Raw genomic sequence first — 17,913 nt, forward strand, 5'->3', positions numbered from 1 at the left:
GAGGGGGGTTTAGAGGAGGGGGTGTTGGAGGGAAGGGGGTTGGGAGGAGGGGGTGTTGGGAGGAGGGTGGTTGGAGGAGGGGGTGTTGGGAGGAGGGTGGTTGGAGGAGGGGGAGTTGGGAGGAGGGTGGTTGGGAGGAGGGGGGGCTTGCAAGGGGTTTGGAGGGGGAGGAGGAAGGGTCCAGAGGAGGGAGGTTTAGGGGTGTTGGAGGAGGGGGGTGGAGGGGAAGATGGGGAAAGAGGGGGAGATGGAGGGGCAGAGGGGGTAGAGTGAATTGGGGGGAAGAGGTCAGGAAAGGCGGGGGAAGGGAAGGGAGTGTCCCATGGGGGGGGTGGAAGAGGGGCAGGAGGAGGGGGTGAGGGCCTCGGAGGGAAGGGGAAGGCCGGGGCGGGAGGGAACGAGGGTCCCCGGAGGAAGCAACTCACCTCCGGCGTGCTCCCCTTCACCTCCGAGTGGAAGGGGTCTCGGCTCCTCGCCCTCCCTGCAGAAACATCGAGAAATGCAGTCAGTCTTGGGGCCCGACGGGAGCCCCGTGTTTCTCCCCCACCCACACCCCCCATCCCCTCTCCCTGCAGGAGTCAACGACGGGACCCCGACCCCCTACACGTCCCTCCCTCCACCCCGGCCGCTCCTCACAGACGGGACCCCCTCCCTCCGCCAGGCCGCTCCCTCCCTACATGTCCCTCCCTCTGCCCGGCCGCTCCCTCCCTACACGTCCCTCCCACCCGCCCGGCCCGCTCCCCCACCCCCGACGGGACCCCCTCCCTCCGCTCAGCCGTCCCCTCCGGACGGGACCCCCTCCCTCCGCCCGGCCGCTCCCTCCCGACAGGACCCCTCCCTCCGCCCGGCTGCTCCCTTCCGACGGGACCCCCTCCCTCCGCCCGTGCCGCTCCCTCCTGACGGGACCCCCTCCCTCCGCCCGGCCACTCCCTCCGGACGGGACCCCTCCCTGAGCCCGGCCGCTCCCTCCCGACGGGACCCCCCTCCCTCCGCCTGGCCGCCCCCTCCCGACGGGACCCCTCCCTCCGTCTGGGCGCCCCCCTCCGGACGGGACCCCTCCCTCCGCCCGGCCGCCCCCTCCCGACGGGACCCCTCCCTCCGTCTGGGCGCCCCCTCCGGACGGGACCCCTCCCTGAGCCCGGTGGCCCCCTCCCGACGGGACACCTCCCTCCGCCCGGCCGCTCCCTCCCGACGGGACCCCTCCCCTCCTGCAGACACTCACCGGAGAGGGGCCACTTGCAGCCCCTGCTGGTCCTGTGGGAAATCAGGTAGCCCGCCCCGACCAACAGCGTCCCCAGCGCGATGGAGGAGGAGATGATGCTGAGCAGGAAGTACGGGCTGCCTCCTGCGGGGGGCAACGGGGAGAGCGGGTTAAAATAGGGAGCCATTCCACGCCCTCCCGGACCCAGGTCGGACAGGGACGGGGAGCGGGGCAGGGGGACGGGGGAGGGGCCGCGGTTTACCGAAGTAAAGTTGTTGTCAAACGGGGCATCTGAGCGAGCAAAATACAAAAAAAAAAGATTTTTTTTTAAATTATTTAAGTGAGCAACTAATATTGAAAACACAACCTGCAGAGTCAGTGAAAATCAGTCCAGAGGTTGTGGGACAGTTCAGCGATGGGGCGAGTGAAGTTGTCCCCTCTGGTTCAAGAGTCTGATGGTTGAGGGGGGTAATAACTGTCCCTGAAACTGGTGTTGTGTGTCCTGAGGCTCCTGTACCTCCTTCCTGATGGTTGAGGGGTAATAACTGTCCCTGAAACTGGTGTTGTGTGTCCTGAGGCTCCTGTACCTCCTTCCTGATGGTTGAGGGGTGATAACTGTCCCTGAACTGGTGGTGTGGGTCCCTGAGGCTCCTGTACCTCCTTCCTGATGGTTGAGGGGTGATAACTGTCCCTGAACCTGGTGGTGTGGGTCCTGAGGCTCCTGTACCTCCTTCCTGATGGTTGAGGGGTGATAACTGTCCCTGAACCTGGTGGTGTGGGTCCTGAGGCTCCTGTATCTCCTTCCTGATGGTTGAGGGGTAATAACTGTCCCTGAACCTGGTGGTGTGGGTCTGAGGCTCCTGTACCTCCTTCTGATGGTTGAGGGGTTAATAACCGTCCCTGGACCTGGTGGGTGCGGGTCCCTGAGGCTCCTGTACCTCCTTCCTGATGGTTGAGGGGTGACAACTGTTCCCAGACCTGGTGGTGTGGGTCCTAAGGCTCCTGTACCTCCTTCCTGATGGTTGAGGGGTGACAACTGTTCCCAGACCTGGTGGTGTGGGTCCTGAGGCTCCTGTACCTCCTTCCTGATGGTTGAGGGGTAATAACTGTCCCTGAAACTGGTGTTGTGGGTCCTGAGGCTCCTGTACCTCCTTCCTGATGGTTGAGGGGTAATAACTGTCCCTGAACCTGGCGGTGTGGGTCCTGAGGCTCCTGTACCTCCTTCCTGATGGTTGAGGGGTGATAACTGTCCCTGAACCTGGTGGTGTGGGCCCTGAGGCTCCTGTACCTCCTTCCTGATGGTTGAGGGGTGATAACTGTCCCTGAACCTGGTGGTGTGGGTCCTGAGGCACCTGTACCTCCTTCCTGATGGTTGAGGGGTGATAACTGTCCCTGAACCTGGTGGTGTGGGTCCCTGAGGCTTCTGTACCTCCTTCCTGATGGTTGAGGGGTAATAACTGTCCCTGAACCTGGTGGTGTGGGTCCTGAGGCTTCTGTACCCCCTTCCTGATGGTTGAGGGGTGATAACTGTCCCTGAACCTGGTGGTGTGGGTCCTGAGGCTCCTGTACCTCCTTCCTGATGGTTGAGGGGTGATAACTGTCCCTGAACCTGGCGGTGGTGGGGTCCTGAGGTTCCTGTACCTCCCTCCTGATGGTTGAGGGGTGGTAATAGTCCCTGAACCTGGTGGTGTGGGTCCTGAGGCTCCTGTACCTCCTTCCTGATGGTAGAGGGGTAATGACTGTTCCTGAACCTGGTGGTGTGGGTCCTGCGGCTCCTGTACCTCCTTCCTGTTGGGTGAGGGGTGATAACTGTCCCTGAACCTGGTGGTGTGGGTCCTGAGGCTCCTGTACCTCCTTCCTGATGGTTGAGGGGTAATAACTGTCCCTGAACCTGGTGGTGTGGGTCCTGAGGCTCCTGTACCTCCTTCCTGATGGTTGAGGGGTAATAACTGTCCCTGAACCTGGTGGTGTGGGTCCTGAGGCTCCTGTACCTCCTTCCTGATGGTTGAGGGGTAATAACTGTCCCTGAACCTGGTGGTGTGGGTCCTGAGGCTCCTGTACCTCCTTCCTGATGGTTGAGGGGGGATAACTGTCCCTGAACCTGGTGGTGTGGGGTCCTGAGGCTCCTGTACCTCCTTCCTGATGGTAGAGGGGTAATGACTGTTCCTGAACCTGGTGGTGTGGGGTCCTGCGGCTCCTGTACCTCCTTCCTGTTGGGTGAGGGGTGATAACTGTCCCTGAACCTGGTGGTGTGGGTCCTGAGGCTCCTGTACCTCCTTCCTGATGGTTGAGGGGTAATAACTGTCCCTGAACCTGGTGGTGTGGGTCCTGCGGCTCTGTACCTCCTTCCTGATGGTTGAGGGGTGATAACTGTCCCTGAACCTGGTGGTGTGGGTCCTGAGGCTCCTGTACCTCCTTCCTGATGGTTGAGGGGTGATAACTGTCCCTGAACCTGGTGGTGTGGGTCCTGAGGCTCCTGTACCTCCTTCCTGATGGTTGAGGGGTAATAACTGTCCCTGAACCTGGTGGTATGGGTCCTGAGGCTCCCTGTACCTCCTTCCTGATGGTTGAGGGGGGATAACTGTCCCGGGGATAACTGTCCCTGAACCTGGTGGTGTGGGTCCTGAGGCTCCTGTACCTCCTTCCTGATGGTAGAGGGGTAATGACTGTTCCTGAACCTGGTGGTGTGGGTCCTGCGGCTCCTGTACCTCCTTCCTGTTGGGTGAGGGGTGATAACTGTCCCTGAACCTGGTGGTGTGGGTCCTGAGGCTCCTGTATCTCCTTCCTGATGGTTGAGGGGTAATAACTGTCCCTGAACCTGGTGGTGTGGGTCCTGCGGCTCCTGTACCTCCTTCCTGATGGTTGAGGGGTGATAACTGTCCCTGAACCTGGTGGTGTTGGTCCTGAGGCTCCTGTACCTCCTTCCTGATGGTTGAGGGGTAATAACTGTCCCTGAACCTGGTGGTGTGGGTCCTGCGGCTCCTGTACCTCCTTCCTGATGGTTGAGGGGTGATAACTGTCCCTGAACCTGGTGGTGTGGGTCCTGAGGCTCCTGTACCTCCTTCCTGATGGTTGAGGGGTGATAACTGTCCCTGAACCTGGTGGTGTGGGTCCTGAGGCTCCTGTACCTCCTTCCTGATGGTTGAGGGGTAATAACTGTCCCTGAACCTGGTGGTGTGGGTCCTGAGGCTCCTGTACCTCCTTCCTGATGGTTGAGGGGGGATAACTGTCCCTGAACCTGGTGGTGTGGGTCCTGAGGCTCCTGTACCTCCTTCCTGATGGTAGAGGGGTAATGTCTGTTCCTGAACCTGGTGGTGTGGGTGCTGCGGCTCCTGTACCTCCTTCCTGATGGTTGAGGGGTGATAACTGTCCCTGAACCTGGTGGTGTGGGTCCTGAGGCTCCTGTACCTCCTTCCTGATGGTTGAGGGGTGATAACTGTCCCTGAACCTGGCGGTGTGGGTCCTGAGGTTCCTGTACCTCCCTCCTGATGGTTGAGGGGTGGTAATAGTCCCTGAACCTGGTGGTGTGGGTCCTGAGGCTCCTGTACCTCCTTCCTGATGGTAGAGGGGTAATGACTGTTCCTGAACCTGGTGGTGTGGGTCCTGCGGCTCCTGTACCTCCTTCCTGTTGGGTGAGGGGTGATAACTGTCCCTGAACCTGGTGGTGTGGGTCCTGAGGCTCCTGTACCTCCTTCCTGATGGTTGAGGGGTAATAACTGTCCCTGAACCTGGTGGTGTGGGTCCTGAGGCTCCTGTACCTCCTTCCTGATGGTTGAGGGGTAATAACTGTCCCTGAACCTGGTGGTGTGGGTCCTGAGGCTCCTGTACCTCCTTCCTGATGGTTGAGGGGTAATAACTGTCCCTGAACCTGGTGGTGTGGGTCCTGAGGCTCCTGTACCTCCTTCCTGATGGTTGAGGGGGGATAACTGTCCCTGAACCTGGTGGTGTGGGTCCTGAGGCTCCTGTACCTCCTTCCTGATGGTAGAGGGGTAATGACTGTTCCTGAACCTGGTGGTGTGGGTCCTGCGGCTCCTGTACCTCCTTCCTGTTGGGTGAGGGGTGATAACTGTCCCTGAACCTGGTGGTGTGGGTCCTGAGGCTCCTGTACCTCCTTCCTGATGGTTGAGGGGTAATAACTGTCCCTGAACCTGGTGGTGTGGGTCCTGCGGCTCCTGTACCTCCTTCCTGATGGTTGAGGGGTGATAACTGTCCCTGAACCTGGTGGTGTTGGTCCTGAGGCTCCTGTACCTCCTTCCTGATGGTTGAGGGGTAATAACTGTCCCTGAACCTGGTGGTGTGGGTCCTGCGGCTCCTGTACCTCCTTCCTGATGGTTGAGGGGTGATAACTGTCCCTGAACCTGGTGGTGTGGGTCCTGAGGCTCCTGTACCTCCTTCCTGATGGTTGAGGGGTGATAACTGTCCCTGAACCTGGTGGTGTGGGTCCTGAGGCTCCTGTACCTCCTTCCTGATGGTTGAGGGGTAATAACTGTCCCTGAACCTGGTGGTGTGGGTCCTGAGGCTCCTGTACCTCCTTCCTGATGGTTGAGGGGGGATAACTGTCCCTGAACCTGGTGGTGTGGGTCCTGAGGCTCCTGTACCTCCTTCCTGATGGTAGAGGGGTAATGACTGTTCCTGAACCTGGTGGTGTGGGTCCTGCGGCTCCTGTACCTCCTTCCTGTTGGGTGAGGGGTGATAACTGTCCCTGAACCTGGTGGTGTGGGCCCTTAGGCTCCTGTACCTCCTTCCTGATGGTTGAGGGGTGATAACTGTCCCTGAACCTGGTGGTGTGGGTCCTGAGGCACCTGTACCTCCTTCCTGATGGTTGAGGGGTGATAACTGTCCCTGAACCTGGTGGTGTGGGTCCTGAGGCTCCTGTACCTCCTTCCTGATGGTTGAGGGGTAATAACTGTCCCTGAACCTGGTGGTGTGGGTCCTGAGGCTCCTGTACCCCCTTCCTGATGGTTGAGGGGTGATAACTGTCCCTGAACCTGGTGGTGTGGGTCCTGAGGCTCCTGTACCTCCTTCCTGATGGTTGAGGGGTGATAACTGTCCCTGAACCTGGCGGTGTGGGTCCTGAGGTTCCTGTACCTCCCTCCTGATGGTTGAGGGGTGGTAATAGTCCCTGAACCTGGTGGTGTGGGTCCTGAGGCTCCTGTACCTCCTTCCTGATGGTAGAGGGGTAATGACTGTTCCTGAACCTGGTGGTGTGGGTCCTGCGGCTCCTGTACCTCCTTCCTGTTGGGTGAGGGGTGATAACTGTCCCTGAACCTGGTGGTGTGGGTCCTGAGGCTCCTGTACCTCCTTCCTGATGGTTGAGGGGTAATAACTGTCCCTGAACCTGGTGGTGTGGGTCCTGAGGCTCCTGTACCTCCTTCCTGATGGTTGAGGGGTAATAACTGTCCCTGAACCTGGTGGTGTGGGTCCTGAGGCTCCTGTACCTCCTTCCTGATGGTTGAGGGGTAATAACTGTCCCTGAACCTGGTGGTGTGGGTCCTGAGGCTCCTGTACCTCCTTCCTGATGGTTGAGGGGGGATAACTGTCCCTGAACCTGGTGGTGTGGGTCCTGAGGCTCCTGTACCTCCTTCCTGATGGTAGAGGGGTAATGACTGTTCCTGAACCTGGTGGTGTGGGTCCTGCGGCTCCTGTACCTCCTTCCTGTTGGGTGAGGGGTGATAACTGTCCCTGAACCTGGTGGTGTGGGTCCTGAGGCTCCTGTACCTCCTTCCTGATGGTTGAGGGGTAATAACTGTCCCTGAACCTGGTGGTGTGGGTCCTGCGGCTCCTGTACCTCCTTCCTGATGGTTGAGGGGTGATAACTGTCCCTGAACCTGGTGGTGTGGGTCCTGAGGCTCCTGTACCTCCTTCCTGATGGTTGAGGGGTGATAACTGTCCCTGAACCTGGTGGTGTGGGTCCTGAGGCTCCTGTACCTCCTTCCTGATGGTTGAGGGGGGATAACTGTCCCTGAACCTGGTGGTATGGGTCCTGAGGCTCCTGTACCTCCTTCCTGATGGTTGAGGGGGGATAACTGTCCCTGAACCTGGTGGTGTGGGTCCTGAGGCTCCTGTACCTCCTTCCTGATGGTAGAGGGGTAATGACTGTTCCTGAACCTGGTGGTGTGGGTCCTGCGGCTCCTGTACCTCCTTCCTGTTGGGTGAGGGGTGATAACTGTCCCTGAACCTGGTGGTGTGGGTCCTGAGGCTCCTGTATCTCCTTCCTGATGGTTGAGGGGTAATAACTGTCCCTGAACCTGGTGGTGTGGGTCCTGCGGCTCCTGTACCTCCTTCCTGATGGTTGAGGGGTGATAACTGTCCCTGAACCTGGTGGTGTTGGTCCTGAGGCTCCTGTACCTCCTTCCTGATGGTTGAGGGGTAATAACTGTCCCTGAACCTGGTGGTGTGGGTCCTGCGGCTCCTGTACCTCCTTCCTGATGGTTGAGGGGTGATAACTGTCCCTGAACCTGGTGGTGTGGGTCCTGAGGCTCCTGTACCTCCTTCCTGATGGTTGAGGGGTGATAACTGTCCCTGAACCTGGTGGTGTGGGTCCTGAGGCTCCTGTACCTCCTTCCTGATGGTTGAGGGGTAATAACTGTCCCTGAACCTGGTGGTGTGGGTCCTGAGGCTCCTGTACCTCCTTCCTGATGGTTGAGGGGGGATAACTGTCCCTGAACCTGGTGGTGTGGGTCCTGAGGCTCCTGTACCTCCTTCCTGATGGTAGAGGGGTAATGACTGTTCCTGAACCTGGTGGTGTGGGTCCTGCGGCTCCTGTACCTCCTTCCTGATGGTTGAGGGGTGATAACTGTCCCTGAACCTGGTGGTGTGGGTCCTGAGGCTCCTGTACCTCCTTCCTGATGGTTGAGGGGTGATAACTGTCCCTGAACCTGGCGGTGTGGGTCCTGAGGTTCCTGTACCTCCCTCCTGATGGTTGAGGGGTGGTAATAGTCCCTGAACCTGGTGGTGTGGGTCCTGAGGCTCCTGTACCTCCTTCCTGATGGTAGAGGGGTAATGACTGTTCCTGAACCTGGTGGTGTGGGTCCTGCGGCTCCTGTACCTCCTTCCTGTTGGGTGAGGGGTGATAACTGTCCCTGAACCTGGTGGTGTGGGTCCTGAGGCTCCTGTACCTCCTTCCTGATGGTTGAGGGGTAATAACTGTCCCTGAACCTGGTGGTGTGGGTCCTGAGGCTCCTGTACCTCCTTCCTGATGGTTGAGGGGTAATAACTGTCCCTGAACCTGGTGGTGTGGGTCCTGAGGCTCCTGTACCTCCTTCCTGATGGTTGAGGGGTAATAACTGTCCCTGAACCTGGTGGTGTGGGTCCTGAGGCTCCTGTACCTCCTTCCTGATGGTTGAGGGGGGATAACTGTCCCTGAACCTGGTGGTGTGGGTCCTGAGGCTCCTGTACCTCCTTCCTGATGGTAGAGGGGTAATGACTGTTCCTGAACCTGGTGGTGTGGGTCCTGCGGCTCCTGTACCTCCTTCCTGTTGGGTGAGGGGTGATAACTGTCCCTGAACCTGGTGGTGTGGGTCCTGAGGCTCCTGTACCTCCTTCCTGATGGTTGAGGGGTAATAACTGTCCCTGAACCTGGTGGTGTGGGTCCTGCGGCTCCTGTACCTCCTTCCTGATGGTTGAGGGGTGATAACTGTCCCTGAACCTGGTGGTGTTGGTCCTGAGGCTCCTGTACCTCCTTCCTGATGGTTGAGGGGTAATAACTGTCCCTGAACCTGGTGGTGTGGGTCCTGCGGCTCCTGTACCTCCTTCCTGATGGTTGAGGGGTGATAACTGTCCCTGAACCTGGTGGTGTGGGTCCTGAGGCTCCTGTACCTCCTTCCTGATGGTTGAGGGGTGATAACTGTCCCTGAACCTGGTGGTGTGGGTCCTGAGGCTCCTGTACCTCCTTCCTGATGGTTGAGGGGTAATAACTGTCCCTGAACCTGGTGGTGTGGGTCCTGCGGCTCCTGTACCTCCTTCCTGATGGTTGAGGGGGGATAACTGTCCCTGAACCTGGTGGTGTGGGTCCTGAGGCTCCTGTACCTCCTTCCTGATGGTAGAGGGGTAATGACTGTTCCTGAACCTGGTGGTGTGGGTCCTGCGGCTCCTGTACCTCCTTCCTGTTGGGTGAGGGGTGATAACTGTCCCTGAACCTGGTGGTGTGGGTCCTGAGGCTCCTGTACCTCCTTCCTGATGGTTGAGGGGTGATAACTGTCCCTGAACCTGGTGGTGTGGGTCCTGCGGCTCCTGTACCTCCTTCCTGATGGTTGAGGGGTGATAACTGTCCCTGAACCTGGCGGTGTGGGTCCTGAGGCTCCTGTACCTCCTTCCTGATGGTTGAGGGGTAATAACTGTCCCTGAACCTGGTGGGGTGGGTCCTGAGGCTCCTGTACCTCCTTCCTGATGGTTGAGGGGTAATAACTGTCCCTGAAGCTGGTGGTGTGGGTCCTGCGGCTCCTGTACCTCCTTCCTGACGGCAGCAGTGAGAAAAGGGTGGTGAAGATCTCTTACGACGTGCTCAGCGCTGGGAAAGGTCTACCCCTGATGGGCTGGGCCTTCTGGAAGATTTTCCGTTCAAGGGCGTTGGTGTTTCCATCCCAGGCTGTGACACAGTCAGTCAATATACCCTCCGCCACACAACTGCAGAAGTTTGTCAAAGTTTTCCACGTCATACCGAACCTCTGCAGACTCCGAAGGAAGCAGAGGCTCTGTCATGCTATCTTTGCTCTTACTTGCTGTGTCCAGGGTAGTTGCTCCGGGATGACGAGAGCCAGGAATTTAAAGCTCTCTCCGTCCCTGACCCTCCGACGAGGACTGACTCGTGGACCCCTGGTTTCCCTCCCCTGAGTCATCTCCTTGGTCTGAGCGAGGGGGCTGTGGTCGTGTCGTTGTTTCCAGTCTCCCTCCCCCGCGCTGATCCCTCAGCCCCCGTCGTCGGAATCTGGCGTCGGAGCCGGGCTTGGGCGCACAGCCGTCGGTGCGGAGCGAGTCGCTCTGAGCGGACGCTGGTGCCAAGTGCACGGGTTGCGATCGACCAGCAGCACCCCGAAGTGCCCGCCTGCGACCCAGACGTCCCAGGGTGGGGCGAGGAGCCGGTGAGGCGGGGCCCGTCTGGGATCCGGGAAGGCAAGCTGGGGCGGATCCAAGTCACTTCTCGGACAGGACCGGAAGACCCGGAGGCGGAGTTGGACCGATCCGTCATGGCTGATCCCAAAACCGCATACCGGCCGGCCAGGGAGCGATCGACTGTCCCACGGATACTTTCCACCCGCAAAGCAAACAGCATTATGAAGGACCCCACGCGCCCCTCGTACAAACTCTTCTCCCTCCTGCCGTCTGGGAAAAGGCTCCGAAGCATTCGGGCTCTCACGACCAGACTGTGTAACAGTTTCTTCCCCCAAGCCATCAGACTCCTCAATACCCAGAGCCTGGACTGACACCTTACTGCCCTATTGTCCTGTCTATTATTTATTGTAATGCCTGCTCTGTTCTGTGCACTGTATGCAGTCCTGGGTAGGTCTGTAGTCTAGTGTAGCTTTCTCTGTGTTGTTTTTATGTAGTTCAGTCTAGTTTTTGTACTGTGTCATGTAACACCATGGTCCTGAAAACTGTTGTCTCGTTTTTACTGTGTACTGTGCCGGCAGTTATGGTCGAAATGCCAATAAAAGTGACTTGACTTGTTTTGGCAAGGGAGCATTAACCCCCGGCTCTTGCAGTTGGTCTGTAGTCTAGTGTAGCTTTTTCCTGTGTTGAAAAACGTTGTCTCGTTTTTACTGTGTACTGTACCAGCAGTTATGGTCGAAACGACAATAAAAGTGACTTGACTACTCATTCACCTGCTACGCTCCAAAGAATGCTTGGGATCAATAGACAATAGACAATCGCTGCAGAAGTAGACCATTCGGCCCTTCGAGCCTGCACCGCCATTCTGAGATCATGGCTGATCATCTGCTATCAATACCCCGTTCCTGCCTTGTCCCCATATCCCTTGATTCCCCTATCCATCAGATACCTATCCAGCTCCTTCTTGAAAGCATCCAGAGAATTGGCCTCCACTGCCTTCCGAGACAGTGCATTCCAGACCCCCACAACTCTCTGGGAGAAGAAGTTTTTCCTTAACTCTGTCCTAAATGACCTACCCCTTATTCACAAACCATGCCCTCTGGTACTGGACTCTCCCAGCATCTGGAACATATTTCCTGCCTCTATCTTGTCCAATCCCTTAATAATCTTACATGTTGCAATCAGATCCCCTCTCAATCTCCTTAATTCCAGCGTGTACAAGCCCAGACTCTCTAACCTCTCTGCGTAAGACAGACCGGACATCCCAGGAATTAACCTGGTGAATCTACGCTGCACTTCCTCTACAGCCAGGATGTCCTTCCTTAACACTGGAGACCCAAAACTGTACACAATACTCCAGGTGTGGTCTCACCAGGGTCCTGTACAAATGCAAGCGGATTTCTTTGCTCTTGTACTCAATTCCCTTTGTAATAAAGGCCACCATTCCATTAGCCTTCTTCACTGCCTGCTGCACTTGCTCATTCACCTTCAGTGACTGGTGAACAAGGACTCCGAGATCTCTTTGTATTTCTCCCTTACATGGAAATGCCAATAAAAGTTGACTTGTCATGTCTTGGCAAGGGAGCATTAACTTGACCAAAAAAGAAACTCCTCCCGCCCTCTCGTTCAGGCTACACCCCCCCGCCCGAGGATTCACCCCGTTCCGCAGGCTACAAGCAGATCAGCCCCCGCACTCTGAATTCCAGAGCGGGCAGGCCCAAGGACGCCGGGCGCTCCCCGCCTGTTAACCCCTCCGTTCCCGGAACGGTCAGCTGGGCCCGTGTTCACTCAACCTGTTCTCACAGGGCACCCTCCCCAATCCAGACAACATCCTTGTAAATCTCCTCCGCACCCTTTCTATGGCTTCCACGTCCTTCCTGTAGTGAGGCGACCAGAACTGAGCACAGTACTCCAAGTGGGGTCTGACCAGGGTCCTATAGAGCTGTAACATTACCCCTCGGCTCCTAAACTCAATCCAGGCAACATCCTTGTAAATCTCCTCCGCACCCTTTCTATGGTTTCCACGTCCCTCCTGTAGTGAGGCGACCAGAACTGAGCACAGTACTCCAAGTGGGGTCTGACCAGGGTCCTATTATACTGTATTACCATTAATACTATATTCTGCCATCATATTTGACCGACCAAAATGAACCAACTGTCACTTCTCTGGGTTGATCGAGTTCAAGACTAGAGAGACAACAGACAGTAGGTGCCGGGGTAGGCCATTCGGCCCTTCTAGCCAGCCCCGCCATTCACTGTGATCGTGGCTGATCGTCCACAATCAGTACCCCGTTCCTGCCCTCTCCCCATATCCCTTGACCCCGCTATCTATAAGAGCTCTATCTAACTCTCTCTTGAATGCATCCAGAGACTTGGCCTCCACTGCCTTCTGGGGCAGAGCATTCCACAGATCCACCACTCTCTGGGTGAAAAAGTTTCTCCGCATCTCGGTTCTAAATGGCCGACCTCTCATTCTTAAACTGTGGCCTCTGGTTCTGGACTCACCCAACATCGGGAACATGCTTCCTGCCTCCAGCGTGTCCAATCCCTTAATAATCTTATATATTTCAATCAGATCCCCTCTCATCCTTCTAAATTCCAGTGTGTACAAGCCCAGTCGCTTCCATCTTTCAACATGTGACAGTCCCGCCATCCCGGGAATTAACCTCGTGAACCTACGCCGCACTCCCTCAATAGCAAGAATGTCCTTCCTCAAATTTGGAGACCAGAACTGCACACAATACTCCAGGTGTGGTCTCACCAGGGCCCTGTACAGCTGCAGAAGGACCTCTTTACTCCTATACTCAATTCCTCTTGTTATAAAGGCCAGCATGCCATTAGCTTTCTTCACTGCCTGCTGTACCTGCATGCTTGCTTTCAGTGACTGATGTACAAGAACACCTAGATCTCGTTGTACTTCCCCTTTTCCTAACTTGACTCCATTTAGATAGTAATCTGCCTTCCTGTTCTTGCCACTAAAGTGGATAACCTCACATTTATTCACACTAAACTGCATCTGCCATACATTTGCCCACTCACCCATGACTGATGACTCCATTTAGATAGTAATCTGCCAACTCTGTCATTCACAGTGATCGAAGGGGAACGTCGAGGGTCAGCGTGACATCGGTGCAGAAGGGTGGGACACACACACACCTCCATCACCTGTCTCTGCTTGATCGGCACGACCATCAGTTCCCAGCACCCAAACACCTGCAATCCCTCCCTAACCCAGGGGTCGGGGGGACACGGACGGGGAGGGGGAACCCAGGGGTAATTCAACACCATCCCTCCCTAACCCAGGGCCAATTCAACGCCATCCCTCCCTAACCCAGGGGTCGGTGGGACACGGACGGGGAGGGGGAACCCAGGGGTAATTCAACACCATCCCTCCCTAACCCAGGGCCGATTCAACGCCATCCCTCCCTAACCCAGGGGTCGGTGGGACACGGACGGGGAGGGGGAACACAGGGGTAATTCAACACCATCCCTCCCTAACCCAGGGGTCGGTGCGACACGGACGGGGAGGGGGAACCCAGGGGTAATTCACCACCAACCCTCCCTAACCCAGGGGTCGGTGGGACAGCGAAGAACAGACTGAAAAGCATTTACCTTTACATAGCTTACATTGCACAACACCTTCGCAACTGTAAATAACAACAGTGGAATCAGACACTGAGTGAATCTTCCCCCACACCGTCCCATCACACACTCCCGGGGTCAGACACAGAGTGAATCTCCCTCCACACCGTCCCATCACACACTCCCGGGGTCAGACACAGAGTGAATCTCCCTCCACACCGTCCCATCACACACTCCCGGGGTCAGACACAGAGTGAATCTCCCTCCACACCGTCCCCTCACACACTCCCGGGGTCGGACACAGAGTGAATCTCCCTCCACACCGTCCCATCACACACTCCCGGGGTCAGCCACAGAGTGAATCTCCCTCCACACCATCCCATCACACACTCCCGGGGTCAGACACAGAGTGAATCTCCCTCCGCACCGTCCCATCACACACTCCCGGGGTCAGACACAGAGTGAATCTCCCTCCACACCGTCCCATCACACACTCCCGGGGTCAGACACAGAGTGAATCTCCCTCCACACCGTCCCATCACACACTCCCGGGGTCAGACACAGAGTGAATCTCCCTCCACAACGTCCCATCACACACTCCCGGGGTCAGACACAGAGTGACCCTCCCTCCACACCGTCCCATCACACACTCCCGGGGTCAGACACAGAGTGAATCTCCCTCCACACCGTCCCATCACACACTCCCGGGGTCAGATACAGAGTGAATCTCCCTCCACACCGTCCCATCACACACTCCCGGGGTCAGACACAGAGTGAATCTCCCTCCACACCGTCCCATCACTCACTCCCGGGGTCAGACACAGAGTGAATCTCCCTCCACACCGTCCCATCACACACTCCCGGGGTCAGACACAGAGTGAATCTCCCTCCACACCGTCCCGTCACACACTCCCGGGGTCGGACACAGAGTGAATCTCCCTCCACACCGTCCCATCACACACTCCCGGGGTCAGGCACAGAGTGAATCTCCCTCCACACCGTCCCATCACACACTCCCGGGGTCAGACACAGAGTGAATCTCCATCCACACCGTCCCATCTCACACTCCCGCGGTCAGACACAGAGTGAATCTCCCTCCGCACCGTCCCATCACACACTCCCGGGGTCAGACACAGAGTGAATCTCCCCCCACACCGTCCCATCACACACTCCCGGGGTCAGACACAGAGTGAATCTCCCTCCACACCGTCCCATCACACACTCCCGTTGTCAGACACAGAGTGAGTCACCCTCCACACCGTCCCATCACACACTCCCGGGGTCAGACACAGAGTGAATCTCCCTCCACAACGTCCCATCACACACTCCCGGGGTCAGACACAGAGTGACCCTCCCTCCACACCGTCCCATCACACACCCCCGGGGTAAGACACAGAGTGAATCTCCCTCCTCACCGTCCCATCACAGACTCCCGGAGTCAGACACAGAGTGAATCTCCCTCCACACCGTCCCATCACACACTCCCGGGGTCAGACACAGAGTGAATCTCCCTCCACACCATCCCATCACACACTCCCGGGGTCAGACACAGAGTGAATCTCCCTCCGCACCGTCCCATCACACACTCCCGGGGTCAGACACAGAGTGAATCTCCCTCCACACCGTCCCATCACACACTCCCGGGGTCAGACACAGAGTGAATCTCCCTCCACACCATCCCATCACACACTCCCGGGGTCAGACACAGAGTGAATCTCCCTCCGCACCGTCCCATCACACACCCCAGGGTCAGACACTGATTGACTCTCCCTCCACACCGTCCCATCACACACTCCCGGGGTCAGACACAGAGTGAATCTCCCTCCACACCGTCCCATCACACACTCCCGGGGTCAGACACAGAGTGAATCTCCCTGCACACCGTCCCATCACACACTCCCGGGGTCGGACACAGAGTGAATCTCCCTCCACACCGTCCCATCACACACTCCCGGGGCCAGACACAGAGTGAATCTCCCTCCACACCGTCCCATCACACACTCCCGGGGTCAGACACAGAGTGAATCTCCCTGCACACCGTCCCATCACACACTCCCGGGGTCAGACACAGAGTGAATCTCCCTCCACACCGTCCCATCACACACTCCCGGGGTCAGACACAGAGTGAATCTCCCTCCGCACCGTCCCATCACACACTCCCGGGGTCAGATACAGAGTGAATCTCCCACCACACCGTCCCATCACACACTCCCGGGGTCAGACAGAGTGAATCTCCCTCCACACCGTCCCATCACACACTCCCGGGGTCAGACACAGAGTGAATCTCCCACCACACCGTCCCATCACACACTCCCGGGGTCAGACACAGAGTGAATCTCCCTCCACACCGTCCCATCACACACTCCCGGGGTCAGACACAGAGTAAATCTCCCTCCGCACCGTCCCATCACACACTCCCGGGGTCAGAGACAGAGTGAATCTCCCTCCACACCGTCCCATCACACACTCCCGGGGTCAGACACAGAGTGAATCTCCCTCCGCACCGTCCCATCACACACTCTCGGGGTCAGACACAGAGTGAATCTCCCTCCGCACCGTCCCATCACACACTCCCGGGGTCAGACACAGAGTGAATCTCCCTCCACACCGTCCCATCACACTCTCCCGGGGTCAGACTCAGAGTGAATCTCCCTCCGCACCGTCCCATCACACACACCCGGGGTCAGACACAGAGTGAATCTCCCTCCGCACCCGTCCCATCACACACTCCCGGGGTCAGACACAGAGTGAATCTCCTTCCACACCGTCCCACCACACACTCCCGGGGTCAGACACAGAGTGAATCTCCCTCCACACCGTCCCATCACACACTCCCGGGGTCAGACACAGAGTGAATCTCCCTCCACACCGTCCCATCACACACTCCCGGGGTCAGACACAGAGTGAATCTCCCTCCACACCGTCCCATCACACACACCCGGGGTCAGATACAGAGTGAATCTCCCTCCACACCGTCCCATCACACACTCCCGGGGTCAGACACAGAGTGAATCTCCCTCCACACCGTCCCATCACACACTCCCGGGGTCAGACTCAGAGTGAATCTCCCTCCACACCGTCCCATCACACACTCCCGGGGTCAGACACAGAGTGAATCTCCCTCCGCACCGTCCCATCACACACTCCCGGGGTCAGACACAGAGTGAATCTCCCTCCACACCGTCCCATCACACACTCCCGGGGTCAGACACAGAGTGAATCTCCCTCCACACCGTCCCATCACACACTCCCGGGGTCAGACACAGAGTGAATCTCCCTCCACACCGTCCCATCACACACTCCCGGGGTCAGACACAGAGTGAATCTCCCTCCACACCGTCCCATCACACACCCCCGGGGTCAGACACAGAGTGAATCTCCCTCCACACCGTCCCATCACACACTCCCGGGGTCAGACACAGAGTGAATCTCCCTCCACACCCGTCCCATCACACACTCCCGGGGTCAGACACAGAGTGAATCTCCCTCCACACCGTCCCATCACACACTCCCGGGGTCAGACACAGAGTGAATCTCCCTCCACACCGTCCCATCACACACCCCCGGGGTCAGACACAGAGTGAATCTCCCTCCACACCGTCCCATCACACACTCCCGGGGTCAGACACAGAGTGAATCTCCCTCCACACCGTCCATCACACACTCCCGGGGTCAGACTCAGAGTGAATCTCCCTCCTTACTGAAAGGGTTACATTCTCACCTCTCACAGTCCTTGCAATCTTCAGTCCTAACGTCGAAGAACATGTTCTCCGCACAGGGACAGACAGTGTCCGATTCCATTGCACCTGGAGAGACAGAGAGGGAGCAGGTGTAAAGGAGACAGCGGAGAGCGAGAAGGGGGACGGGACGGAGTGCGAGAGAGGTGAGGGGGACAGCAGAGCAGGAAGGGGGGGAGGGGAGGGTGACACTCACAGGGCCCGAGGGGGGTACGACCGGCAGAGGGTGGGGGGACGGGGGAGGGGAGGGGAGGGTGACACTCACAGGGCCCGAGGGGGGTACGACCGGCAGAGGGTGGGGGGACGGGGTGAGGGGGAGGGGAGGGTGACACTCACAGGGCCCGA

General features: G+C 57.8%; 1 protein-coding gene across 1 annotated transcript; it reads right to left on the minus strand.

Annotated features, from left to right (window-relative positions):
- Window positions 1–299: 299 nt before the first annotated feature.
- Window positions 300–17,637, minus strand: LOC132388147 (formin-like protein 2; the record flags this gene model as incomplete). Its single annotated transcript, XM_059960499.1, has 4 exons — window positions 300–481; window positions 1,223–1,345; window positions 13,862–13,896; window positions 17,553–17,637. Coding segments are annotated over 4 exons (425 nt in total), but the record flags the coding sequence as incomplete, so codon positions are not given.
- Between the last annotated feature and the right edge of the window lie 276 nt (window positions 17,638–17,913).

Source organism: Hypanus sabinus, unplaced genomic scaffold, assembly GCF_030144855.1.
Source record: "Hypanus sabinus isolate sHypSab1 unplaced genomic scaffold, sHypSab1.hap1 scaffold_2707, whole genome shotgun sequence".
Classification (NCBI taxonomy): Eukaryota; Metazoa; Chordata; class Chondrichthyes; order Myliobatiformes; family Dasyatidae; genus Hypanus; species Hypanus sabinus.